Source organism: Vanellus vanellus (genome assembly GCF_965231255.1).
Source record: "Vanellus vanellus genome assembly, chromosome: 22".
Lineage (NCBI taxonomy): Eukaryota > Metazoa > Chordata > Aves > Charadriiformes > Charadriidae > Vanellus > Vanellus vanellus.
In genome coordinates, this window is record NC_138927.1 from 6,265,870 (window position 1) to 6,291,672 (window position 25,803).

The window sequence follows — 25,803 nt, forward strand, 5'->3', positions numbered from 1 at the left end:
GCCGGACCGGGTCCCCGTCGGAATCCCCGTTCACGTGAAGCATCTTCAGGGAAACAACCCCTTTGTGCGGCGTGAGCAGGGCTGGTGTGGAGCGGTGCCTCCTCCTGCCGCGCCGTGGCTGCTGGCGAGGGAGAGGCGAGTCCTGGTGGGATCCTGCCGGTTGCCGGAGCCGGGAGGGATGCGACGGCAGCGATGGAAAGAGAAGGGCCCTGCTCCGACTGCGGAGGACGGGGAGCCTGGCGTGGCACTTCCGCACGGTCGCTTCCCGCTTCTGTGATGGCTCTTTAAAAGCTTTAATTAAAAACCCACCCCCTTCCCCGCACCCGGGCGGGGAACAAAGGCAAATGGAAGGGGCTGGAGCGGGTGGCTCTGGCGGGCGAGCGTGCCAGCCTGTGCCAGCCCTGCTCCGGGGGACACCCCCGGGGAGCAGCGCCCGCCGCGGCAGCAGCCCAGCCAGGCGGTTGGGTGCGGCGTCCCCCCGGGGCAGCCGGCGTCCCCCCATCGGAGGGCTTTGCCGGCGGCGGTGCCGGGATGCAGCCGCTGGCGCCGGGCGGTTTCTTCCACGTGGACCGAGGCCATTTCGGAGGGGCGACGGGCAGCGGGGCCGTGCCCTGGCACCCCGGCGGGGCTGTAGGGTATGCTCTTGCCGGAGCAGGCGGACGGCGACGCTGCAGGGTGCGAGGTCCTCGCCGCGGTGCCAGGTAGGGGGTGGCGGTGGCCCCTCCTCGAGCGGCTCGGCAGCTCCCGCCGGGTGACTCGGTGCCCCAGATGTTAAATATCTTCTCAGGCCCAGCTTGCAGCTCGATGAAATATTTTCACTGCAGCAGCAACAGCAAGCGCTGCGGGGAGCGGGGCTGGTGCTGAACGAGCTGTATCAGATTTGATCTGCTCTTAACGAGCCCTGGCCTTCGGTAGCAGCTCCGGCGCGGTGCTGGGCTCTCGGGCAGCCGCAGCCCCGGCCCCAGTGGGTTTTCGGAGTGGTGGGAGGCTCCCCGTGGTCCAGAGCACCTGGGTCTGGCACAGCACCCTGTGTAAGACGCGGGGAGCCGCGGGGAAGCGTGGCAGTGGGCTGCCTGGTCGTGCCAAGCTTGCCAGCAGCCGGTTTGCCCCGGCGGCAGCGGTGCTGGCAGGCTGGGCACCGGCAGGAGCCGGGCAGGAGGGATGAGCGGTTGGCGATGCCGGAGCATCCCTTCTCGCTGCTCCCGAGTGAGGGAAGCAAGCACCATCTTGTGTCCCTGCCAGGCTGCGGGAGCCCCGGGAGCTCACTGCAGAGCGGCAGCATGTCCCTGCTTGACCTCCTCCTCCTCCTCCTCCTCCTCCTCCTCCTCCCGTCCCCGGCTCTCCCAGAGCAGTTGGAGGGCTGTGACTCTCTGGGAGGACCCCGAGTCTCTGCTGTGTGCTTGAGGAGCATCGGTGGGGGATGTCCGTGGGGTTGCCCGCTCCAAGCCCCCTTTGTCTCCCTGCTGCCGCGGGTGTGTGTGTGGGGTCTCCTGTTAAATTCCCCGGGGTCTCCTGCGGGTGGAAGTGGATGCAGGAAAGTGGGGTTTTCTTTTGCCCCGGTTCTCCCTGCTTACATCGGGGAGGGGGGGGGGTCCTGCCTGGATCCAGCTCCAGCCTTGGCTGCTCCCGCCGCCTCCATCCCAGCCCCTTTCTCCCCATGCCTGTGTGCCGCTGGCGGGGGCCGGCTGCGGACACCGAGCCCCCACGCTGCCGGGGCGGCGGGAGCCAGCGCCAGCCTGTTGCATGAGAGCCGGGTTATTTTTAGCTTTCTAATGTGCCCATCGTGGCTTCGGCGCAGGCTCGGCCGAGGCTCCGGCTCCCTCCCTGATGAGCAGGGGATGCCCTGGCACAGGGGCCTCGGCCAGGGGTGATTTGGGAGCAGGAGGTGTTGTTTGGGGATGGAGAAGAGCATCCCTGTGTCCTGCTGAGCGCGCGGCATCCCCCACGCGTGGCTGGGAGCGGGGACCTTAGTAATTTTGGAAATCAGTCTCTGTAATGGCATCTTTCCATTTGAGGCCACCTCCTGAACGTCCCCCGCCATCCCCGGGGCCGCCCCGGGCACGGGCTGACCCGGCAGAGCGGTGCCGACACGCGCGCGGTGGCCTTGGCCTCTGTAGAGCCGCACTCCGGTCCCACTTAATAAGGCCACCGCGTGCATTATTTTATTAATGAGTTATTAAAAAGCTATCCGCGGCAATGCTGCTGCGCACCCGGCGTGGTGTCCAAGAAATATGTATTTTAACAACTGCTCACGCCGTGCCGGGCTCTCGTGGCAGGAGGGGGGGGACACCATGCTGTTGGGGTGCCCGTGCACCCCCCAGCGCGTCACCCCGGGCTCCTCCACTGAGCAGCTGCCCTGTCCCTGCAGTGCTCCGGGGCACCAGCAATGGCTACGAGGCTTTTTATAGCCCCGTCTGGGCAGAAGCTGTTCGGTGGCTCCTTGCCCAGGTTGAGCTTGGCTGGCTCCGGCGGGTGGGGGGGATGCTGCGGTGGGGGTCCCCCGGCTGCAGGGTGGGAGCCGGGTCTCGGGCCGGGTGGTTTTGGGGTAAAGTTCCCGGCTGCCGCTGCATGGTCCCTGGCCTGGGGGCTACCTTGGCACAGCCTGGGGCGTTGGGATGGCTGTCCCCTGCCTGCGTGGTGGCAGCCGGGGACACGGACCAGCTGGGATGCTGCTCCCACGCCGGCTGGGGCTCGGCACAGGGCACTGGCCCCGGTGGCACAATGGGGACCCCCGCAGCGACGTGCCTCCCAGTGAGCATCTGTCCGTCTATCTCTCCCCCAGGGCAAATGTCATAGGATGACCGCTGCTGGTCCCCTCTTACTGGCTGTGATATCGTCTCTCCTGTGGCTCACGTGGGGCTTCGACCCGGCTCCCAGCGCCTGCTCCGCTCTGGCCTCAGGTGTCCTCTACGGCTCCTTCTCTCTCAAGGACCTCTTCCCCACCATCTCCTCCGGCTGCTCCTGGACCCTGGAGAACCCCGACCCCACCAAGTACTCGCTCTACCTCCGCTTCAACCGGGAGGAGCAGGTCTGCACCCACTTCTCGCCCATGGTGCTGCCGCTCGACCACTACCTGGCCAACTACACCTGCGACCCCCGCGGCGAGGCCGCCAGCCCCCCGCCAGCCCGCCCGCGGCCGGAGGAGGAGAAGGAAGAGGAGGAGGAGGAGGAGGAGGAGGAGGAAGCCGAGCTGGAGCTGTGCGAGGGCGCGGGGCCCTTCACCTTCCTCCATTTCGACAAGAACTTTGTGCAGCTGTGCCTGGCGGCCGAGCCCGAGGCGGCCCCCCGCCTGCTGGCCCCCCAAGCCCTGGAGTTCCGTTTCGTGGAGGTGCTGCTCATCAACAACAACAACTCCAGCCAGTTCACCTGCAGCGTGCTCTGCCGCTGGCTGGAGGAGTGCCTGCAGGCGCCCGGCGCCCGCCGCTGCGGCTTCACCCACGCCGGCTGCAGCTGCCAGGCGGAGAGCCCGCCGGCCCCCCGGCGCAACGGCACGCGGCACGCCGCCCGCACGCCCGCCCCGCCGCCCGCCGCCGGCGACTGCTGCCCCACCGACCTGCATTCTGCGAATGCCAATGATTTCGACTCGCCCGAGGTCCCCCACGGTGAGTTGGGGGCGCCGAGGGGAGCCCCGGGGATGGGGACCACTCTCCGCGTGTGTTTTCCCGGGGCGCTGCGCACAGAGCGGGGAGGCTGTGCCGTGGGTGAATCCTGCCATGGATGAATCCTGCTGTGCCATGGATGAACTCCCCGGGGCAGGAGGGTGCGAATTGGGTGCTGTGCACTGAGCATGGAGGATGTGCCATGGATGAATCCTGCCATGGATGAATCCTGCTGTGCCACGGATGAATCCATGGATGAACTCCCTGGGGCAGGAGAGTGCGAATTGGGTGTTGTGCACGGAGCGGGGAGGCTGTGCCATGGATGAATCCTGCCTGTGCACGCTCCCCGGGGCAGGAGGGTGCGAATCGGGTGCTGTGCACAGGTCAGGGAAGCCAATGCAAAGGATGAGTTTTGCCCACGCACTCTCCCTGGAGCAGGAGGGTGCGAATCGGGTGCTGTGCACAGAGCGGGGAGGCTGTGCCGTGGGTGAATCGAGGCTGTGCCATGGGTGAATCCTGCCTGCGCTCTCTCCCTGGAGCAGGAGGGTGCGAATTGGGTACTGTGTACAGAGCTGGGGGGCTGTGCCATGGATGAATCCTGCCATGGATGAATCCTGCTGTGCCAGAGATGAATCCATGGATGAACTCCCTGGGGCAGGAGGGTGCGAATTGGGTACTGTGCACAGAGCTGGGGGGCTGTGCCATGGATGAATCCTGCCATGGATGAATCCTGCTGTGCCACTGATGAATCCATGGATGAACTCCCTGGGGCAGGAGGGTATGAATTGGGTACTGTGCACAGAGCTGGGGGGCTGTGCCATGGATGAATCCTGCCTGCACACGCTCCCCGCGGCAGGAGGGTGCGAACCGGGCACGGCGCACGCTGCCAGCACCATGCGCCCCTCGCCCAAGCGATGCCTGGGCTCAGCGGTGGTGCCGCCCGCTCTGCCCTGGCCGCGGTCCGGCCGGCGCTGTTAGCATCGCTCCCCGCAGCGCCGGCCCCGGCTCTTTGCCACGGCGGCTCTGGCACAGCCTGCGCGGCCCTGGGGCATCGCTCACTGCCTCCCCGGCACGGTGGCTGCTGCTCGCCTGCCCGCGAGCCCGGAGCGGGAGCCCTGTCACTCTGCATTGGTGGAGACGTGGAAAACAATTTGCAGGTAAAATGACCCTTTCCCGTGGCAAATTACCCTTGACTGCTGCAGCCCGAGCGCTTGTTATTCCAGGCAGGATGTCACGGCACGGCGGCACGGCGCGGCCGGGCTATTAACCAGGCGGAATGAAGCCATTTGCTCGTTACGGAGTTGCAGAAACCTCAAGTGAAGATAAAGCAGCCGAGTGCGCCCGCGTCCTGGGCACCGGGGTCGGGCTGCCCGTGGCGAGGAGCCACCTCGCCCAAGCGCTCCCTTCGCCCGCTGCCGAGCCCGGCGAGGGGATTGCAGGGGTTAAGGGGCACATCTGGCCAGATGTTCCTCCTGCGCCAGCCCCGGGTGATGCACAGGGAGGAGCAATCCCCAACTTAGCTGTGCAGGGTCTTTATCCAGCAGATTAGGTGGTGGTGATGGGCTGTGGGTATATATATAATTTCATTGGGCTTTAGCATTTATTCCAGGAGCTAAATGTCATTACGGGCAGATCCCCCGACTAAATCCTCGGTCCATTACAGCGGCGGGGTTGTAAATCGCCTCATCCCGAGGGGAGCTGCTTGAGCTGATTTTATTTGGGTCTTTTTTTCCCTTCCCTTTTTTCTTCCCGCCCTTTCAATGCAACTCTACATGGACGATTAAGAGCTCGGTGCCGGGTTCAGGTGCCATCCCTGGGCTCAGCCTGGCTGGTTCTCTGCCCGGGGATGCTGCAGGGACTGCCACCCGCCGTGCCTTGGGGCTGCCGGGGGAGCAGCGGGTGCTGCGGGCTGGAGGATGCCCCATCCCCTCGCCTCCCAGGGCATCCCGCGCCTCCCCGCGGCGGATTTGCCGAGGGTCGGTAATGCCGAGCGTGGCTCAAAGAGAGGATGCTGGTCCCCGCAGACCTTGCCCGCTCGGGCACCGGGCTGCCGGCCGCCTCTCCGCAGCCCAGCGTGCCAACCGGCGGCAAGGGCGAGAGCGCGAACTCCCCGCTCCTTCCCCAAATTACATTTGACATTCAATTAAAACCTGGAGGAGCCCGGAGGTACAATGTTATTGCGGCGCCGGAGCCGCAAGGGTAATGCGCTGCCTCGGCCGCCCCGTGTGCCGCACCGCTGCCAACCGGCGCAGCCCCCGCACCGCGTTCCCCCCCCCTGGGCCGGTCGCCTGCATCACCGGGCTGCGGGGCCGGAGCACAGAGCGTCCTTCATGGCAGCGAGGGGGGGGTCCCGGGCTCCCACCTGGCCTCCCCCCCCCCAGGGTGGAGAATGGCGGCCTTTCAGGGTGGCGGTGGCGGTGGCAGGCAGGGCCGGGGGGCTGAATGGCGCCTGTGAGCCGAGCCTTGGCGGGCACCCAGCGCTGATCTCACCGGCTCTCCTCCGCCGAGCGCCGCGGCCGCGCAGCGACGCGGGGGCTGGCACCCGCCCAGCCGCCCCCCGGGCCTCCCCGCTCCCAGCCGCGGCGGTGGCCCCCTCCGGCGGGGGGGGGGGTGGTGGTCCCCCCGGCCCCTCCGTGGCACGGCTCTCCCACGGGGCTGGGGGGGAGGACGCACACACACGGTTGGAGCTGGGGAGACGCAGCCCCCGTGCAACGCGGGGTCCGCGTGGGGGGGAAAGCGTGGGTGGGTGCGGGGATGCGGTTGAAGCCTTGCGGGGTGACATTGGGCGCATTGCGGCCACGTGATGGGGGGGTCTTTGGAGGGAGTACAGCCCCACAGGGACTGCAGTGGTGGCGCCGAGCGGTTCCAGCTCTGGGGTTTCCCCTTGCCCCAAACCCATCACCCTTTGGAAAACAGTCCCCACGGAGTGATGCCCGGACAGAGCCGCGGCTGCCGGCTTGCGGGGACACGGCTGGCCTCGGGGGACACGCTGGTGTTCCCAGAAGAGCCCCCCTGCCCTTGCAGCCCGGCAGCCCCCCGGCACTGGGGGACCCGTGGGGCAGGACCGGGCACGGGTGCCGGGGTGGCGGGGTGGCGGGGATGGCCGCGGCCGCCCCGCGGTGACGGTCGGGGATTTAGTGCTCTCAGAAGGAAATTGAATTTGGTGTCTCTGTCGAACACAGCCGAGGAGAGCGCCCTCGTATATCCTCGGGATTTATGGTTATCCCCGGGCGCTCGCCGTGACGCGCGTAATTCTGCCGTACCGCTCAGGGGAGCGGGTGGCCCCGCGGGGAGCTCAGCCCCACCGCCGGACAGACCCCCCATCCCAGGGCAGCCCCTCGGGCTCCACGGGTCCCCCTGCGCCCCCCGTGCCACGCAGCAGCAGGATGTGCGGGGAGAGGAGCCGCGGGTCCCTGGCTGCAGCGATGGCGACGGCGAGGACCCCGCGCCAGGGACGGGCCCGGGCAGGGGTGACGCTGGGTTGAAGGCAAAAAGTCAGTAAATTTGGGTCTGGTTTACGGCACTCAGTGTCAGCGCCGGCAGAGCTCCCTGCCCGGGGCTCGTATATCATCTGCGTCTTGCGAGGGGAGCCGCGGCGTGCCCGAAGCGTGGCTGGGGGCTCCCCCGCCAACGCCAGGTGTCCCCATGTCACCCCCCCTCTGTCCCTTGGGGACATCAGCGTGCTCGGCCGGCAGTGCCGGGGCAGCTCGGTGAGGGGGTTTTGCTGCCCCTGGCTGCTCTCCTGGCTGGCACAGCAGCAGGGTGCCCATGGCACGCTGGGGGGGCCATGTGCCCGGGGTGCCATTGATGGTGCCCAGGGGAGCCCCGGCTCTTTCCGTGGGCACATGGCATCCGTTGGCAGCAGCCGCTGCGGTGCTGCCGTGCCGTGCCCAGGGCGAGCACCGGGAACTCACCATCATCCTGCCCCCGGGTATGGGGACAAGGGACCCTGCTGCAGGACAGGGGGGTGGCCCGGGGGGTGTGGGGGAGCCCAGGGAAGGAGTCCCCCCTGCGCCCGCAGCCGCACCTCCTGCCGAGCCCTCCACATGCCAGTTAATTTCACGCCAAGTGCTCTTGATGGATCTCTTGTTATTTTTGGTGAGCCGAGCCATAAATTTGTGCCACCTCACTGCAGCAAGCTGTTAAGTGGGGATGGGAGAGCACCTCTGCCCAGCACGGCGGGGGCGCGGGCATCCGGGCCACACCAGGGACACGGCACCCCGGGCCACGCTCCAGCCGTGATGCGGGGGTTGTGACATGTTTGGGGGAGCCGTGACACATTTTTGGGGGTCTGTGAGTGTGTTCATCCTCGGGGATGCAACACGGTGCTCAGTGTGGGGCCAGGCATCCCTGCATCCCCCCTGCCATGTTCCTTAACCCACGGTGGCCCATCCCCGTCCCCATCCCCATCCCTGTCCCCTGCCCACTCTCACTGGAGCACTTCTCTCTTCCAGGCAATGCGGTCGAGGAGAACCAGAAGGTGAAAACCCAGTGGCCGCGGTCGGCAGACGAGCCGGGGGTCTACATGGCCCAGACAGGTACGGGCACTGCCCTGGCGTGGGGACAGGCACAGGGTCCTGGTGGCGCTGGGCTCGGGCTGCCTGGCCGTGGGCAGGGGTGGTGGAGACGGAGCGACTCCCTTTGCTTCCTGCCCACGGACTGACTTAATTTGCTCCATTTATATGTTTTTCCTCTACACCTTCCTCCGAGGGTTGTAAAGCAAAAAAAAAAAAAAAAAAATCCATTAATTGTTTCGTTCAAATGTATTTATTTGGCAAATCCATCTGGGTAATTTGAGCGCGCTGCTCCCCCCTCCCCAGCCCCCCCTGATTTATGGTCGGAGGGCTCAGAGGCGACTGGGAGATGGATGAGCCCCAGTGCCGGGAGAGGAGCTCCGCTCCGTGCGCATGGCATGCAGATCTCCTCCCGGCCACGCTCGGGTGCTCACGGGGGTCCTGCACCGCGGGCCTGATCCTGCACCCCGCGGGGGGCTGCTGGGCAGAGCGTGGGGTGACCCCAGTGGTGACAAGGTCTGGCCCCGGTGTCCCCGTGTGACGCGGAGCAGCCACCCTGCTCCAGAGCCTGCACCCTGCCCGTCTCCAGGACAAATTGTCCCCTTCGGAGCCCTCCTCCGTATATTCCTTTTTAATTTAAACTGATGGCCTTTTCTTCTGGCCTGTCCAATAGCTTCAGAGACATCATCAAGCTTAATAAGAGCTGGGTTGTTGTAAATGTCAATGCTGCGCCTGGGTGGGGAGGAGGAGCCGTGCCGGGCTGCCCGCGCTGCCCCGGATGGATGCTGCCCCCCGTGCCGGGTGCGATGCCGTACCCTGACCCCTTCTCCAGCTGCCGCTGGTGCTGGGTCCCGAGGGCAGCCTGGGCTCCTTCACCCTGCCTATGTCCTCGGTGTCATCCATGTCACCCATGGCACCTTGTCCTCATCCCTGCACCCATGGGTGCTGCCCGGCCGCTTTCCCGTCCCCCGTGGGTGCTCCATTCATGGGACCTCCCCTGTCCGCCCCGGGGCAGTCTCCGGCTCTCAGGTTCCGTGTTTCCCGCAGGGGACCCGGCGGCGGAGGAGTGGTCCCAGTGGAGCGTCTGCTCCCTGACGTGCGGGCAGGGCTCCCAGGTGCGGACGCGCTCCTGCGTCTCCTCACCCTACGGGACGCTGTGCAGCGGGCTGCTCCGGGAGACGCGCACCTGCAATAACACGGCCACTTGCCCAGGTATGGGGGGGCACGGGGACACCAAGGGCGGGGGGGCTGCGCCGCCGGCTGCGGGGTACCCACCGCTGGCTGGGCTCTGGGTCGCTGCCCAAAGCGGGCGGATGGCTGGGGAGAGCGGGGACACGTTTTGCTGGGGGGGTCTGCGGGGGTGGGGGGGGGTCTCTCGCAGGTAGGGGGGTGCTGGGGGTGTACGAGGAGGTGCGGCGGTGCTGTTGTGGAAGCAGATGTTGCCCATCCCGCTGTGTCCAGGTATCCCTGGAACTCCTGCTGGCATTGCCCCCATCATCTCGCCTTCCCCACTGTGCCGGCTCTTGGGAGACCCTGGGGGGGGGGAGGGGGGCAGCAAGCTGGGGGAGGCGTCTGGGACGGGTGCCCCAGTGCCCCATCCCATCCCGCCTCACCACTCCTGCTGCTGGGGGGGGGTTGCCTTGGGAGCAGCTCAGCCGGTGGCTCCTCTCCATCCTCCATCCCGGCAAACTCGGGGCTTCCCCAGGGTGTCTCCGAGGCTTTGTGCTGGGGGAGAAGTGGGGGCTGGAGCCTGCGCCGGGGGACCTGGGGCTGAGCAGCCGCCTGGGCCAGCGTGGTGGGGGGGGGTCCTCGCTCATGCGGGGCAGGAGATGGTTCTGCCCAGTTCTTCAAGGCGGGTCGTGGGCAGGAGCAGGCAGGCAGGACACTGGGGGTCTCGCTGGACCGTATACCGGCCCATTTGTCCATGGTGGCATCCGTGTGTCTTGCGTGGGGTGCAGGGAATCGGCACAGCCTCGGGGTGCTGCCGGAGTGGCCCTGTCCGAGTCTGGGAGGCTTCGGGGGCTTGGCACCCTCAAAATATATGGGTGCCCTCTCCCCTCCATACTGGGGGGTGCAGCCCTGTCCCGGCACTCCAGGGACATCGCAGGTCATGGAGGAGCATCCTTTGGGATGCTGGTGCGCCGTGCGGGTCCCTGCTGCCTTCCCGGGCGAGCTGAGCTGCCCGTGGGTGTGACGCGTCCGAGGGACGGCCATGCCCCACGTGTCGACGTGGGTTGGGGTGAGCCGGGCTGCGCGTGGGTGCGGGGGGACGTGTGCCGCCGGTGCTGAGACCCCAAAGGGGAGGAGGCCGGAGCAGGGCAGGGAGCAGCACCGCTGCCTGCTCGGGACCCTTGGGGTTCGGGCTCGGGCGGGATGGTGGGGCAGGCGGTGCCGGCGGGACACGGAGGGGAACCGAGGACGGTGCCTGGCTCTGCTGCGGAGCCCTGGCCCGGGGCACAAGGGGTCTGCAGTGGCCAGGACCCCTCGGTGCTGGGAGGAGGCGGGAGCCCCGCGGGGCCGGGAGCGTGCGGCGACGGCGCTGTGCTGTGTTGCAGTTCACGGCGCGTGGGAGGAGTGGTCCCCGTGGAGCCTGTGCTCGGTGACCTGCGGGCGAGGGGCCAGGACCAGGACGCGGCGGTGCGCGGCCCCGCGGCGCGGAGGGAAAGCCTGCGAGGGCCCCGAGCTGCAGGCCAAGCCCTGCAATATCGCGAGCTGCCCCGGTCAGTACCTTCCTCTCCCCCTGCTCCTCCTTCCTTCCCCCTGGGAACGCCGGGACATGGCACCGGCTGAGAGCCAGGGCTGTGCTCCCGGCGCGGGGCTGCGGCGCTTGCGAGGGACGAGTGGCACCGCCGTGGGGACCTGGGACAGCCCGTGGGCACGTGGGCGCTGTGACATGGGCTGCACCCTCCTGTCCCCGCTGGAAACCCGGTGGAGAGCCGGCTCCGTCGGCCGTGCCGGGGGGGCTCAAGTCCTTGCCGCGGGCAGGAGGGATGAGCCTGGGGACCACGGAGGAGCCAGCTCCTTCCCTCCCCGTTTGCTGCGGCTGGCATCCCCGCGGCACGCTCAGCGCCGGGGTGGCACAGGGACGTGTGGGGCACCGGGGAAGTGGCTGGAAGTGGTGAAGGCGGTTGGCTGGGGGGGTCTGTCTGTGTGCGGGTGGCAGCGCCGTCTCCTTCCCTTCCTCCTGTGTGCCAGGAGTTGCTGCGGTGGTGGCCGTGGGGGTTTCTGCGGTGATGGCCAGGGACGTCGTGTTGGGGCTAGCATCCCCGCGGGGACCCCACCTGCGGCGTGGGGAGACCAGTGGCGGGCTGGGAGCAGGGGGGGGGGGGGGGGAGCACTCTGTGCACCCCCTCTGCAGCAGCTCCAGCAGGGATGTGCCATCCACGGCGCGTGGCTGTTCCCGCGGCTGCCCCACAGAGATGCTGCTGGAGCGACGAAAGCTCATGGCAGCTCCTTCCCCGCCTGCCCTGGACCACACAGCGGGGGCTCAGGGGTTCGGCAGGGAGCGATGCCGGGGCTGGTGGGTTTGGTGCGGAGTGATGCCGGGGGCTCACGTCGGGTCCCACGAGCGTGGCCGCAGAGCAGACTGCGCGTTGCGGTGCAGCGGGGCTGTAGGAGCAGCCGCTCGGGGTGTGGGGGCCAGTCCTGGTGACAGTCCCCCCTGGCCGCAGCAGGATTCGGTGCTGGCTGTTGAGGTCGGCGTGGAAGGAGCCGGCACGTCCGTAGGTTGGACCCGTTGCACGGAGAGCCCGGCGTGTGTCGCGGGGAACTGGGGCTGTGCGGCCGAGGGGCCGCCGGCCGGTGGGGGCTGACGCCGCTCTCGCTTGTCCCCGCAGTGGAAGGGCAGTGGCTGGAGTGGGGCGCCTGGAGCCGCTGCTCCGTCACCTGCGCCAACGGCACGCAGCAGCGGACGCGCAAGTGCAGCGTCTCGGCCCACGGCTGGGCCGAGTGCCGGGGGGCCCACGCCGACGCCCGGGAGTGCTCCAACCCCACCTGTCCCAGTAAGGCCCCGCGCGCTGGGGGGGGGAACTGGCGAGGGCGGGGGGAAGCCATGCGTGCCGCTGGCATGGCGCATCGGTGCACGGCCCCGCCGTGCATCTGCCGTAAAGCTGCTGCGGTGTCACCGCCGGTGACGCGAGGATGCTGGCAGCCCCCTCCACTGTGGATGCGGGTACGGGGGCAGCCGCAGCCAAAAGGGTGATGCCGGGGATCAGCGGCCGCCCCCCTCGTGCCGGTTGCTCCAGCCGCATCCCAGCTGGAGGAGCCGGGGATTCGTCCCATGCCCTCACCCCTGTGTCACGCTGGGGGGACCCGTCGGTGCCCGGTGGCTGCGGGTCCTGGCATGCTTCGGGCGTGCAAGCACGTGTGAGCTCTCGTGCGTTGCGCATCAGGCAGCTCGTGGGGCTGGGGCCGGCGCTGGGGATGGGGGGACACCGGGCAGGGGGGTAGTCAGGCCAAAGGATGGACCCCGTCCTCATCCTGTCCTTCGACCCCTTCCTTGACTTGTCCTTCGACCCCCGGCGTCGGTCGCAGGCGCAGAGGGAGGTGGGTGCTGCGCCGTGGCCGCCGCGGCAGCCGGAGGGAGGCGTGGGCTCTGCCGCGCGCCGAGGGTGCCTTCGGGCTGCCGGCGGGGGGAGCGGCCGGGCGGCTGCGCAGCGACGCTGGTCTCATCGGAAAGAGATTAAAATCATTGATCCGCGGATTTCATACCCCGCGAGGCTTTCGATTCGCGGCACGGGGGGCAGCCGCTGCTGGAGCCCACCAGCCCGTCGCCCCGCGTGCCGGGTGCTGCTCACCATGCCAAGACGGGTATCCCACGGTGTCCCCATCCCCGCAGCCGACAGCAAGTGGGGCCCCTGGAACCACTGGAGCCTCTGCTCCAAGACCTGCGACACCGGCTGGCAGCGGCGCTTCCGCATGTGCGAGGGCACCGGCGTGCAGGGCTACCCTTGCGAGGGCACCGGCGAGGAGGTGAAGACCTGCAACGAGAAGAAGTGCCCAGGTACGAAGCACCCACCCACCACCCCGCTGCCCATCACCCTGCGTCTGGGCGGCGCCTGACCCCCCCCTCCTCTCTTCTCGCCCCCCCCCCCCCCCCAGCCTACCACGAGATGTGCAAGGACGAGTACGTCATGCTGATGACCTGGAAGAAAACGGCTGCCGGGGAGATCATCTACAACAAGTGTCCCCCCAACGCCACGGGTGAGGGGCACAGGGCGAGCACCCCCAAACCCTCCCCCCCCCTCCCCGGTCCTGGAGCAGGGTGGGGGGTGGCGGGTGGCATCGGCGTGCCGGGCAGCCTGTCCTCGGCGTGCCACGGAGGCGGTTCCCGCACCAACCCCGGTTCTCCCGCGCAGGGTCTGCCAGCCGCCGGTGCCTGCTGAGCCCCCACGGCGTCGCCTACTGGGGGGTGCCCAGCTTCGCCCGCTGCATCTCCCACGAGTACCGATACTTGCATCTCTCAGTAGGTGCACGCTCTGGTGCGGGTCCCCCCCTGCCCTCTCCTCCCCATCGCTGGGGGTCTGCCCCGTCCCCAGCCCCCGCCGTCCCCTCCAGGGCAGGGAAACCCAGCGGCTGCCTTGCTTCACCGGCTGCCTACCGCGTGGGGAAACTGAGGCAGGGCTCCCCGGGCAGGGCTGGGAAAGGGGACCCCATCCTGGAGCTGGACCCAGTCCGAGCTGTGCCCCCATCTCCTCGGGAAACGGCTTTCGGGGTGGGAGGGAGCCCACCTTCTGCTGCTGCCCTAATTAGCGCAATTAGCTCTGCGGTGCCCCCAGGCTCTGGGCACGGCTGGGGACCTGGGGAGACGGAGCGCTGCTGGGGAGGGTGCTGGCAGCCAAGTGACGCTGGTGTCCCCTCCCGTACAAGCTGCGGGAGCACCTGGCCAAGGGACAGCGGGTGCTGGCGGGCGAGGGCATGTCGCAGGTGGTGCGGAGCCTGCTGGAGCTCATGGCCCGCAAGACCTACTACAGCGGGGACCTGCTCTTCTCCGTCGAGATCCTGCGCAACGTCACCGACACCTTCAAGAGGGCCACCTACACCCCGTCCTCTGAGGACGTGCAGGTAGCGGGTGGGGGACGGCGAGGGACGCCCCCGGGGAGGTGGCGGCGGTCGGTCCCCGGCCCCCAGCCCCGCTGAGCCCCGTTCCCGCAGCGCTTCTTCCAGGTGGTGAGCTACATGGTGGACGCGGAGAACCGGGACAAGTGGGAGGATGCCCAGCAGGTGAGTGGCACGGGGCGCGAGTGGGTGGCTGGGGCAGCCGCCATGTCCCCGACCACGGGGACGCGTCCCAGCGGCTGCGGAGCTGGTCCCTCGCCTGCAGGTCTCGCCGGGCTCCGTGCACCTGATGAAGGTGGTGGAGGACTTCATCCACCTGGTGGGGGACGCGCTGAAGGCTTTCCAGAGCTCCCTCATTGTCACCGACAACCTGGGTGAGCGGTGGGACGGTGGCGGGGCCGCGGCGGGCGCAGGGAGCCGGCCGGTGACGCCCGCTCTGCCCTGCCAGTGATCAGCATCCAGAGGGAACCTGTCTCCGCCGTCTCCAGCGACATCAACTTCCCCATGAAGGGGCGCCGGGGCATGAAGGATTGGGCCCGCAGCTCCGAGGACAAGCTCTTCATCCCCAGGGAGGTGCTCAGCCTCGCCTCCGCCGGTGAGGCAGGGCTGGGGCCGCGGGAGCGAGCACGCTCTGCGTGTGCGTGCACACGTGTGTGTGTGTGTGCGTGCGTGTGTGCGCCTGGGGGTGCGCACACGTGTGAGCACGCACACGTGAGTGCAGATCTGCCGCTGCGCACATGTGTGAGCATGCATGTCCGGGAGCATGCCTGTGCGGACACGTGTGTGAGCATGCACGTGTGTGAGTGCACATCTGGCGTTGGAGCATGTATGAGTGTGCATGTGTGTGCCTGTGAACATGTGTGAGCCTGCGTGTCTGGGGCTGCGCATGTGTGAGTGCACATTACACGGGTGTGGGTGTGCACATCTGGGAGCGCAGATGCGTGAGTGCGCACATCCGGGAGCGCACACGTGTAAGCGTGCGCATGTGTGAGCGTGCAGGCGGCCTCCTGCCAGCCCACGTGTGTCCGTGCGTGCCGTGCCTGTGTTGGGGAAGTTGTCCGTGTTCCCACACGTGTGTCGGGGACAGGCGTGTGTGCTCGCTGAGCCCACGCGTGTGCCGGGCACTGGATGACGGCGCCGCTCTTCCCTTCCCCTCCCTCTGCAGAAACGGATGAGTCGTCCCACTTCGTCATCGGGGCTGTGCTGTACCGCACGCTGGGGCTCATCCTGCCCCCGCCCAGGTGAGTGGGGCTGCCTGCTGTCCCCCACGCCGTGTCCCCCGTCCCCGTGACAGCCGGTGCCCCTCCCCGCAGGACCCCCCTGGCCGTCACCTCCAAGGTGCTGATGGTGACAGTGCGCCCGCCGACCAAGCCAGCGGAGCCCCTCGTCATGGTGGAGCTCTCCCACATCATCAACGTGAGTGTCACCCTCACATCGCATCACCGTGTCACTTCTCGGTCCTGCGTAGGTCCCTTCACCCCCAGGTGCTGAGAGCCGGGCAGGGGCTAGCAGTTCCCAGCGGGTGGCCACAAGGACGTGGCTCCGTGCCCATGGTGGGGAACGCGCCAGCGCTGGGGGAGCTGGGCAGGTCCCCAGGGATGTCCCCGTGGGCTGATCACCCTCCTGGGACTGGGAGCAGGGCAGGGGGTGAAGCACTAACCCCGTCCCTCTGTCCGCAGGGCACGTCCCACCCGCAGTGCGTCACCTGGGACTACTCGAGGACGTGAGTGGGACGTGGGGGACGGGGGGACAGGGCCACCCCGGCCATGCCGTTGCTGGCGGGCAATGCTGGGTGGTGGGGCTGGGCTGTCCCAGTGCCCCGTCGGTCCCTGGGGAGGTGGCGGGAGGGCCGGGGAGCGGGGCCAGTCCCTTCCCGTGGCCGAACCCCTCTGAGTGCGGGTGAATTGTGCCGCCGCGGGATCGATCTGCCTCCGCGTGACGCCGGGGACGGATGCCGCCAGCCTGCCAGATGCAATTTGTTAGCGCGGAGCCCGGCGCTCTGGCAGGAGCGAGGGAAAGTAGGGCACGGCGGGGGGAGCGGGGGGCACTGCGGGGCGCGGGGACGGCAGCGCCGGTCCCCCTCTCCTCCCCCGGGTGCCCATGGGTACCCTGCACCTCGGGGTCACTGGTTCCAGTACAGCCCCCGTGCTGACGGGGAGGCGTGCGGATGTGATGAGTGTGGCAAGTCTCAGCCTGGCCCGGGGGAGCGGCGTCCCCGGCTGTCCCACAAACCCAGTTCCCGGTTTCCCCGCCTTGCTGGGAGCCGTGGCTGCTCTCCCTGGGCACAGCCAGCATCACTGCGGGGCATCCCCTCCCGGCAACCTCCGGGGGGTCCCCATGGCAGGGGGGGTCCCTGTGGCAGGAGGGGTCCCCATGGCAGGAGCGGAGCATCGCCCGCTCCCGGGCAGGTCTGGCTGGGGGGAGGGGGACGACACACATGTCTCTGCTGCGTGAGCCATGGCTCGTGCTGGGGGGGGACATGGGTGCCAGGGGGGACCATGGCACTGCTCCTGCCTGCCCCGGCGCTGCCTCTGTCCCTCTCCGTCCCCACCACCTCTCCTCCCAGGCCTGGTCCCCTCCCTCTGCAGTGTGTCATGTCCCCCCCCCCCGCCCCGCCATTCCCACCAAACCTGTATGGGATGATTAAAAATCAAGCCTTCGCGTTGCACCGCTCCCCAGGGGGATGAGCTCCCGGGCAGGCGGGGGGCAGGCAGGGCAGGGACGGCTTCACCCCCCCACGATGGGCTCGGGGGATTAACCTGTCCCCTGGCAGTGTACCCCCCCAACTGCCTCCCCCCAGGCAGGGAGCAGCAAAGGGTTAACTCGGGAGAGGCTCGAGGGGCTTCGTGTGTGTGTGTGTGTGTGTGTGTGTGTGTGTGTGTGTGTGTGATCATTTCAAATTGCTCTCGCTTGCTCTTGTCCCATTAATCAGGGATGCTGGCTTGGGAAACTGGGACACGGAGAGCTGCCAAACCCTGGAGACCCTCCCAGCGCACACCAAATGCCAGTGCCGCCAGCTCGCCACCTTCGCCGTCCTCGCCCAGCTGCCCAGAGACCTGGTAGGGGACAGGACGGGGACGGGGATGAGCCCGCTGGGGACATGGGCCACGGATGGGGGGCCGATCCCCGGGCTGCGGGGCCTGGCCGAGGCGGGGGTCCCGGGGGAGGATGGGGATGGGCAGGGGCTGCGTTGCCTGCAGGCACCTCGGCAGGGTGAGGTGGGCACTGGGGGGATGAGGGGGGTGTCTCCCATCACTCAAGGGAAGGGCTCCTGCCCCCCCCTACCCTCGGCACCCTGAGGGTGGGCTTGGGTGGGCAGGGGGCTGCCGTGGTGGATAGGGCTCGATATGGGGCATTGCTGTGTGCGAGGAGGGGAGGGGGCAGCCCCGGCCCCAGGCGTCCCCCCACCCCATTGCTATTCCGCCCGCGTCCCCCGTTGGCATGGAGATGGGCATGGGTCCCCGGGAAGGCGCCTTGGCTCTGCCACCGCCACCACCGACCCCCTCCGGTGCCCGGGGGTCCCCAACCAGGGGGGGTGGAGGGGCCCAGCGCAGGGCAGGGGGCTGGCAGGGAGCAGCCGTTGGGGGGGCCGGGCTCAGCCACCCCCCCACCCCCCTCGTTCCCCACCAGGCCATGGACCCCTCGGGCACCCCCTCGGTGCCGCTGATGATCGGCTGCGCCGTCTCCTGCATGGCCCTGCTGACCCTGCTGGTGATCTACGCTGCCTTCTGGAGGTGACCCGGGGACAGCTGGGGACCCGGGGGGCACATGGGGCTCGAGACCATGTGGGGAGGGGGGCGGCGACGGGGGGCACGGCACGAGCAAAGGCTCAGCATCAATGTGATGAAATGCAAGGCGGTGGGAAGAGAACAACCCCGGTGGCAGACGGGCGGGAGCCCAAGACGGTGCCCACCCGCCGGCAGCATGGTGGGGACACGGGACAGGGACACGGGACAGGCTGGCACCCCGGCCCCACGCTGCTGCTGCTGCCTGCAGGTTCATCAAGTCGGAGCGCTCCATCATCCTGCTCAACTTCTGCGTCTCCATCCTGGCCTCCAACGTCCTCATCCTCGTGGGACAGTCCCAGATGCTCAGCAAGGTGGGTGCCACCACCGTGCCCACCCCCATCGTGGGGTCCCCGGCCGGGCATGGGGGCTGCAGCGGGGTCCGAGCCCGCTCTTCTCAGCCAGTGGCCTCGTCCCTGCTGGCTCCCAGCAGCGGATTGGATTTGGATTAACTCGATCTCGGATTAAATCCTTTGCGCCAGTGGTTTTGACACAAACCTTGCCGGGGCGTGGGAGTTTAACCGCCGCGTGGCCGCGGTGGTGCCGCGATGCCTCCCCGTGACGTGCCCACGTCCCCGCAGGGCGTGTGCACCATGACGGCTGCCTTCCTCCACTTCTTCTTCCTCTCGTCCTTCTGCTGGGTGCTGACGGAGGCCTGGCAGTCCTACCTGGCGGTGATCGGCCGGATCCGGACACGCCTGGTCAGGAAGCGCTTCCTCTGCTTGGGATGGGGTAAGAGCCCGGCGGGGCCGGTCCCGGGGTGGGATGGAGGGGAGGCACTGCGCACCCCCCACCCTGTACCCCCCCAGGGTTATCAGAAGGGGAAACTGAGGCACGGTGGAGGAAAGCAGACCCAGGTGCCACCCTCTGACCAGCCGGATCGTGGGGAGCTGCCAGAAGGACCCCATCCCTGTCCCCATCCATGGGAACTGGCACGGGGCTGATGCTGGGGGGGGAACAGCGATGCCACCCCCCCTGCAGCTCCCGCCTTGTCTCCCCTCTCCAGGGTTGCCAGCCCTCGTGGTCGCAGTCTCCGTTGGCTTCACGCGGACCAAAGGCTACGGGACGGCGAGCTAGTACGTGGGGACACGGGGGGACACGGGGATCGCTCCGTGCTGGGAGCAGGAGATGGGGACAGGGGATGTCCCCTCTCTGTCAGCCCCTGACACGCCACGGTCCCCTGCAGCTGCTGGCTCTCGCTGGAGGGCGGTTTGCTCTACGCCTTCGTGGGACCCGCTGCTGTCATCGTGCTGGTGAGCTGCTCCCGAGCCTTGGACCCCCAAAACCCACCCCGGCGCCTGGCAGCTCCTGCCAGCCCCGGCTCGCGGAGGGCTCCGTGCCTGGCCCTAACCCCGGCGCCGCTCTCGCCCAAGGTGAACATGCTGGTTGGCATCATCGTGTTCAACAAGCTCATGTCCCGCGATGGCATTTCAGATAAGTCCAAAAAGCAGCGAGCTGGGTAAGTGCCCTGCGCCCCACGGGACTGTCCCTGGGGCTGGTGCGGAGCACCCTGCCCTGCCGCGGGGCACGGCGTGGGGTCTCCTCCGGGAGCGGGCTGAGGACGGGGCAGACTTCACCTCATCAGTGGCCAGCGGGGGCCGAGCCCGAGGCAACCGCAGCCCTTTGTTGGGGGCTGCCGGAGGGGCAGTAGCTGGGGGGACAGTCACCCCCACACCTTTCCCCGGGGAAGGGGGAGCTGCAGCCTGCGGACCCCCGTCCCTGCCGCCAGCGGAGGGGGCTGAGCCCTGCCCGCCCCGTCCCGCTGCCGCTTGGCCACCCCGGCTCGTCATTAACAACTGCTGCCGCCCTCGACTAACCCGTCTCTTTCTCTCTCTCTCTCTTTTCCTTCTCCCATTTGCTTTTTGCCTGTGTCTGTCCATCCATCCATCCATCCATCCGTCCGTCCATCCGTCGGTCCATCCATCCGACCTCCTCCTCCCCCCGTTCCCTGCCATCCTGCTGTCCCACCGCCTGCACCCCCGCGTGGCCCGGTCCTGGCCGCGGGGCGCCGGGGGGTGGTGGTGGGTGCGTAGCTCCAAGCCCCCCCCCTGCGGCAGCCTGCTGCTGAAATGCACCAAGTGCGGCGTGGTGTCCAGCGCGGCCATGACCTCCGCCACCGCCAGCAGCGCCATGTTAGTGCCCGCCACGCGCCCGCTTCGCCCCCCCCCCCCCCCCCGAGCACAGCCTTGGACCCCGGGGAGCAGGGTTGGGGGGTGGGGGCTCTGGGCATCGCCCTGGGGGTCCGGCTCTGGGTTGGGGGGTCCTGTGGGCAGGGTGAAGGCTGTGTGCTCAGGGCGGCCCCGGGCGTGGGGGTGCACGTGCCCCACCGCGGCCATCACGTCTGCATGGCATGGCTTCCCGCAGGTCACGTCATCTCCGGGGTCGGGGCGCGCAGGGCCAGGGGGGGCTCAGCTCCTCTTCCCCAGGGCGGCTTGGGAGCGGGGAGGGCAAGAGGGGCACCGTGCCATGGGACACGGGCCAGTCCTGGCCTCGGGGGCATCCCCAGGGGCCCTCTTCCCGGCACGTGAGCCCCCACGGGTGCTGGCTGGGACGTGTCCGGAGGGGTGGGCTGTCACCCCTGCCACCCTGGTCAGCCGAGGTCCCTCCCCCAGGGGGTTTAGTTGCAACAGAAGCAGCCCCAAAATTCACTGCTAAAAAAAAAAACAATAAAATTCCCATTTCCGCTCTTTTTGTGGCTGTGGGAGGGCGATGGTGGCCCCGTGTCCTCCCAGCACCTTCGCTACCTGTGCCGGGACAGGGACTTGTGTGGCTGTGCCCTGCCCGGGGTGGCTCGGTGGCACCGATGGCTCAGCCTGGGGTTGTGCCGGGGCTGCCGGGGGGGAGAAGGAGCCCATGGCCCCCCCTGCCCTAAGGCAGGCAGAGCCCGGAGCAGCCGGCCAACGCCAGCCTGGGGACACCGAGGAAGAGGGGACAGCGGCAGGGGCGGGGGGACACTGGCGGGGGACACAGCATCTGCAGAGTGCTCGGGCTCGGGTCTCCGTGCCGTGCGTGCACGGTCAGCCCCGGCCACGCTTGGGGGGGCTGCGGGTGATGCTCGGGGGGCTGTCGCGGGGCAGCCCCGGCGCAGTGGGCTCACCCCGGCCCCTCTCTCCCTGCCCCAGGGCATCGCTGTGGAGCTCCTGCGTGGTCCTGCCTCTGCTGGCGCTGACCTGGATGTCGGCCGTGCTCGCCATGACCGACCGGCGCTCCATCCTCTTCCAGGTCCTCTTCGCCGTCTTCAACTCCGTCCAGGGCTTCGTCATCATCACCGTCCACGGGTTCCTGCGCCGAGAGGTGGGGCGGCCCCGGAGGGGTGCTGGGGGGTAGTGGGGGGACCCCTGGCCACGGGGAGGTGACCGGCTCTGTCCCCGCAGGTCCAGGACGTGGTGAAGTGTCAGATGGGGGGGTGCAGGAGCGAGGAGAATGAAAACTCGCCCGACTCCTGCAAGAACGGGCAGGTGCAGATCCTGGTGAGTGCGGCAGCGCCGGCACGGGCTGCTCCCCCCACCCGGGGCAGGGTCCCCCCGTGCAGACCCCGCTGCTCCCCGTGCCGGCCAAGATGCATTCATTTCCCCGTCTCTCTCCCTCTCTTTCTCTCCTCTCTCTCTCTCTCTTTCCCCTCTCTCTGTATTTTTATAGACAGATTTTGAAAAGGACGTTGACCTGGCGTGTCAGACAGGTGAGGTCTCCCCTGCCCCCTGCGCTGGGCGCGGGGATGTCGCCGTGCCAGGCTGGGGAGGGACAGGCGGCGTGTGCCGGGGTGGGCGCGATGCCGCCGCGCAGGGGGGTCGGTCCGGCCTCCCTGCCCTCCCGCGGGACCCCCGGGGCCGGCTCTCACCCCGCTCCCTCCCCACAGTGCTGTTCAAGGAGGTGAACACCTGCAACCCCGCCACCATCACGGGCACCTTGTCCCGCATCTCCCTGGATGGGGACGAAGACCCCAAGCTCAACACCACCTCGGAGGGTGGCCTGGGCTTCTCCAGCCTGCCGGGCAACATCCCGCCCCCCAGCATCCTGGTCCAGGTCCCCAAGATGACTCCCAACGTGGTGGCCGGCTTGAGCGAGTTGGGCGACCCGCCGGCGCAGCAGCTCAGCCTGGAGGCACCGGGTCCCGTCTACCTGTGCACGGAGAGCAGCCTGCGGCCCCTGGAGTACGGCTGGCTGCGGGCCCCCGAGCCCCCGCGGGAGAGCGACTACATGGTGCTGCCCCGTCGGACCGGCAGCCTCAAGCCCTTCCCGCGGGAGGAGGGCACCTTCAGCCCCGGCACCGAGGAAGGGGTGCCTGGTGGGCGCCCGGCGGCCGAAGGGGATGCCTACCCCGGCTTCGTGGCGGTGGATCACGTCAACGTGAACTTGAACCAGCCCTACGGGACGGTGAAGGCCCCCTACGGCCTCCAGTTCAAGCAGCACCCCACCGTCCGGCAGATCCTGGCCTCGGAGCTGTCGGAGCGCAGCCGCACCATGCCCCGCACCGTCCCCGGCTCCGCCATGAAAGTGGGGTCCCTGGAGGTGAGCGGGGACAGGGGGGGGCTGGCGTGTGAGCGTGCAAGGGGACACCGGCACGGGGAGGGAGATGCATGGGAGGGGGTCGGGCGAGCGTGCAAGAGCGTGCGTGAGCGTGTGCGTGCCTGCAGGGTTGCGAGTCGCCCCCGTGCTCGCTGCGCGGCAGCCCACCCTTTGCCTGGGGCTGCCCTCACCCCCGCGGCGGCGGTGGATGAGCTGCGTGTCCCTCAGCTCAGCCGGGACCCCCGTGTCCCCAGCCGGGCTCTGCCCCCTGCAAGTGGCACGGCTTGGGGCTGGCATGAGCTCCCCCCCACCTCCCGCCCCGCCGTGCTCCCACCACATCCCAGACCCTCAAAGACCTTTCCCTTCTCTTCTCCATCTCCTCCCCCTGCTCCGGGCCCTGCCTGTCCCCTGCCAGAGGAAGAGGTTGCGATACTCTGATCTGGACTTTGAGGTAAGTCCCGCCACGGCAGCCGGTGTCACCGGTGCCCGCCGTGGGGTCGGGTGCCACCCGGGGACCAACCCACGGCGTCCCCGGTTCCCCTCTGGCTCACTGTCAGCGATGCGGCAGCCGAGCTCGGAGGAGTTTTATACCAAGTGATAACGAGCGTCGGCTCTTGATTAAAACGCCAGCGCGGAGCGGGAGCGTTGGAGCGGGCACCGCCGCTCGTCTGGGGTGCCCCAGGAGGGCAGGGGGTGGCGGGGCGGGAGGGGGACAGGGCTGGAGGGGGGGTGCGCCGAGGGGCACGGGGCCGTGCCGCATGCTGACGGCCGCGGGACCTGCTCTCGCCCCGCAGAAGGTGATGCACACGCGGAAGCGTCACTCCGAGCTCTACCATGAGCTCAACCAGAAGTTTCACACGCTGGACCGGTACCGGGCCCCGGCTGCCGGCTCCTCCAAGGTGAGGTTCTGGGGGCCCCGTCCTGCCCCCGTGTCGTGGTTTAACCCCAGACAGCAACTAGGACCACGCAGCCGCTTGCTCGCTGCCCCCCTCCCCGGTAGGGTGGGGAGAAGAGGGGGGGAAAAATCCCCCTCGTGGGTTGAGAGAAAGACGGTTGAATAGAACAGTGACAGAAGAGAAACAAAAATATGGTGTAAAAAAATATATAAAATAAAGTGATGCAGCACAAATTGCTCTCACCACCGGATGATCGGTTGCCCAGTCCATCCCGAGCAGCAATCGTGGATCCCTGCCCCCCCCGGCCAGCCCCCGTTTATCTACTGAGCACGACGTCTGTGGGTACGGAATACTCCTTTGGCCGCCTCGTCCTCTCTGTGCTCCCTCTCAGCTTCTCTGGGAAGCTGAAAAAGTCATGGACTAATGTAAATATGACTTAGCCACGACTAAACCAGTGCGGGTTATCAACATTGTTCTCGTACTAAATCCAAACCACAGCAGCTACCAGAAAGAAAAACTAACTCGATCCCAGCTGAAACCAGGACACCCCCTCTGCGCCCCCACACCCCTTCACCTCCCCCTGCGTGGACCGGGGCAGCCCGGGGAGGACGGGGATAGACGGGGCATCCCCGGGAGGATGCCGGCGCTGAGCGCTGTGATTATTTCCACAGCGAGAAAAGCGGTGGAGCGTCTCGTTGGGCGGCGGGGAGAAGAGCACGGCCACCGTAAGTGCCTGAGCATCCTTTGGGAACTGGGGGGCTGGAAGGGCTCCGGGCCCCTCTCAAGCTGGGTGGAAGTGGGCGGCTGTGCCCCAGGGCCGGGTGCTAGCAGGACGGTGCCGTGCACGGCCACGCACCCCCACCGCTTGCCGCAGCTCCCCCTCGCCCCGCAGGATGCGGCCAGCCCCGAGGAGCAGCAGCCGCAGGCGCCGGCGGCGCCGCCGAAGCCGTGGAGCACGTTCAAGGCGATGACCCTGGGCTCCCTGCCCAGCGCCCACCGGGACCGGCTGGAGCTGCGCTGCGCGGACTGGGAGGGCCCCTGCGCCGGCCTGGATGCGGCCGACGGTGATTTCCAGACGGAGGTGTGAGCCCCCGCGCCCACCGCCGCCATCGCCCCGGGATGGGATGAGCCAAGACGCTGGGTTTGCTCCGTCCTCCTCAGTGGCTGGGGGGGAAGGGGGGTGTCCCCACCCGGCCAGGGGGGGTCCCCAGGGGAGGGACCGCGCTCCCCCCTGCCCACAGACACCTCCCACCCATCCTCGCGCGGTTTCTCCTCCCTGCCACCCTCCGGTTGCGGGTGCGGAGGGGACACACGCATCCCACCCCCCCCACACCTCCCCCCCCACGCTCCCCCACCGATCACGCCTGCACCCCCCCGGGGCAGGACCCGCCGTCGAGGCTGTCAGATCTTCGTTCTTTTTCTACCGGGATGTTTCTTCACGCCGTGCACCGTGTGCACGCGAGCGGCCACCCCCCCCCAGGGCCGGGCTGCCCTCGCCCCCCCCACCCCCCCCCGGGGCCCCGTGGCCGCCCCCTCCCAGCCCTCCCCACCGTCCCCCACCCCACGGGGCAGGTGCTGTCGTTGTTGGAAATAAAAGTTCACTCTCTGTGGTGCCGTGGGGCTGCGGCCGCCGCCTCGTGCTTCGTGTCGGGGGTCCGGCCGGGGAGGGGGGGTGGCTGTCACCCAGTGGGGTCCCCGAGCCTGTCTGCCCCCTCCCTGCTGGGTCTGTGCCCCCGCAGCATCCTGCTGGCCGGGGCTGAGCCCGCTCCCACGCGCTGCCTTGCTAAATGAGCATCTTATCACGGGAGCCAAGAGCAGTAAATTACATGGTAATTAAACTATGAGCAAATTAGTAACTTTGGAGGCAATTACCACGCAATCTGCAGAGGCACGTAACGTGGGCCGCCTCGCGCTGCCAGAGCAGCCCTAGCGCGGCCGGAGCTGGGCGTTGCGGTTTGGGATGGGGCGTTGGGGCGGGAGGGGGCTGGCAAGTGCAGCAGCGGGGCTAGCAGCCGTGGCCGCGGATGCCGGGCTCGCGCCGGACCAGGAGCTGTGTTGGGAGAGCAGGGGCAGGGCTGGAGCTTGGGGCAGGGCAGTGCCGGAGGAGAGGACATCTCTGCATCGTGGCTCTCGAGTGGCAATGCGCGGCATGGAGGAGGTGCCCAGGCAGCTCGGCTCACCGTGGCACCGAAACCCTCTCGCCATGGCATGCCGTAACGTGCCGGGGAGGGCTGTGCGGCCACTGCAGTGGTGGGAAGCATACCCCGGTCCTGGCTACTGCTTCTGTCTGGGAGAAGCCACCAGAGCTTCCCCGAGGGCTCGTTTTGGCGAGGACAGGTTCCGCTTGGGCTGCGGGCGCGCAGACAGCACCCTCACATTTTGGGCAGGCGATTTTCCCCCAGGGATGAAGCTGGTTGGGAGCCGTGGCACCAGCAGAAACCCCCTG

At 68.3% G+C, this 25,803-nt stretch overlaps 1 protein-coding gene across 1 annotated transcript; it reads left to right on the forward strand.

Moving 5' to 3' along the window:
• The first annotated feature begins 2,788 nt into the window (after window positions 1-2,788).
• ADGRB2 (adhesion G protein-coupled receptor B2) lies at window positions 2,789-24,482 on the forward strand. The gene is made up of 31 exons (XM_082494317.1): window positions 2,789-3,602; window positions 8,054-8,137; window positions 9,161-9,325; window positions 10,669-10,833; window positions 11,950-12,114; window positions 12,951-13,115; window positions 13,214-13,315; window positions 13,471-13,577; window positions 13,982-14,176; window positions 14,267-14,335; window positions 14,436-14,544; window positions 14,619-14,765; window positions 15,336-15,411; window positions 15,484-15,586; window positions 15,850-15,893; window positions 17,103-17,229; window positions 17,801-17,904; window positions 18,167-18,269; window positions 18,537-18,687; window positions 18,962-19,031; window positions 19,142-19,208; window positions 19,329-19,414; window positions 19,989-20,087; window positions 21,078-21,249; window positions 21,330-21,425; window positions 21,595-21,634; window positions 21,812-22,464; window positions 22,877-22,912; window positions 23,256-23,360; window positions 24,029-24,082; window positions 24,250-24,482. The coding sequence occupies exons 1-31, from the start codon at window positions 2,798-2,800 to the stop codon at window positions 24,442-24,444; spliced, it is 4,659 nt and encodes a 1,552-aa protein (XP_082350443.1). The 5' UTR covers window positions 2,789-2,797; the 3' UTR covers window positions 24,445-24,482.
• The last annotated feature ends 1,321 nt before the right edge of the window (window positions 24,483-25,803 follow it).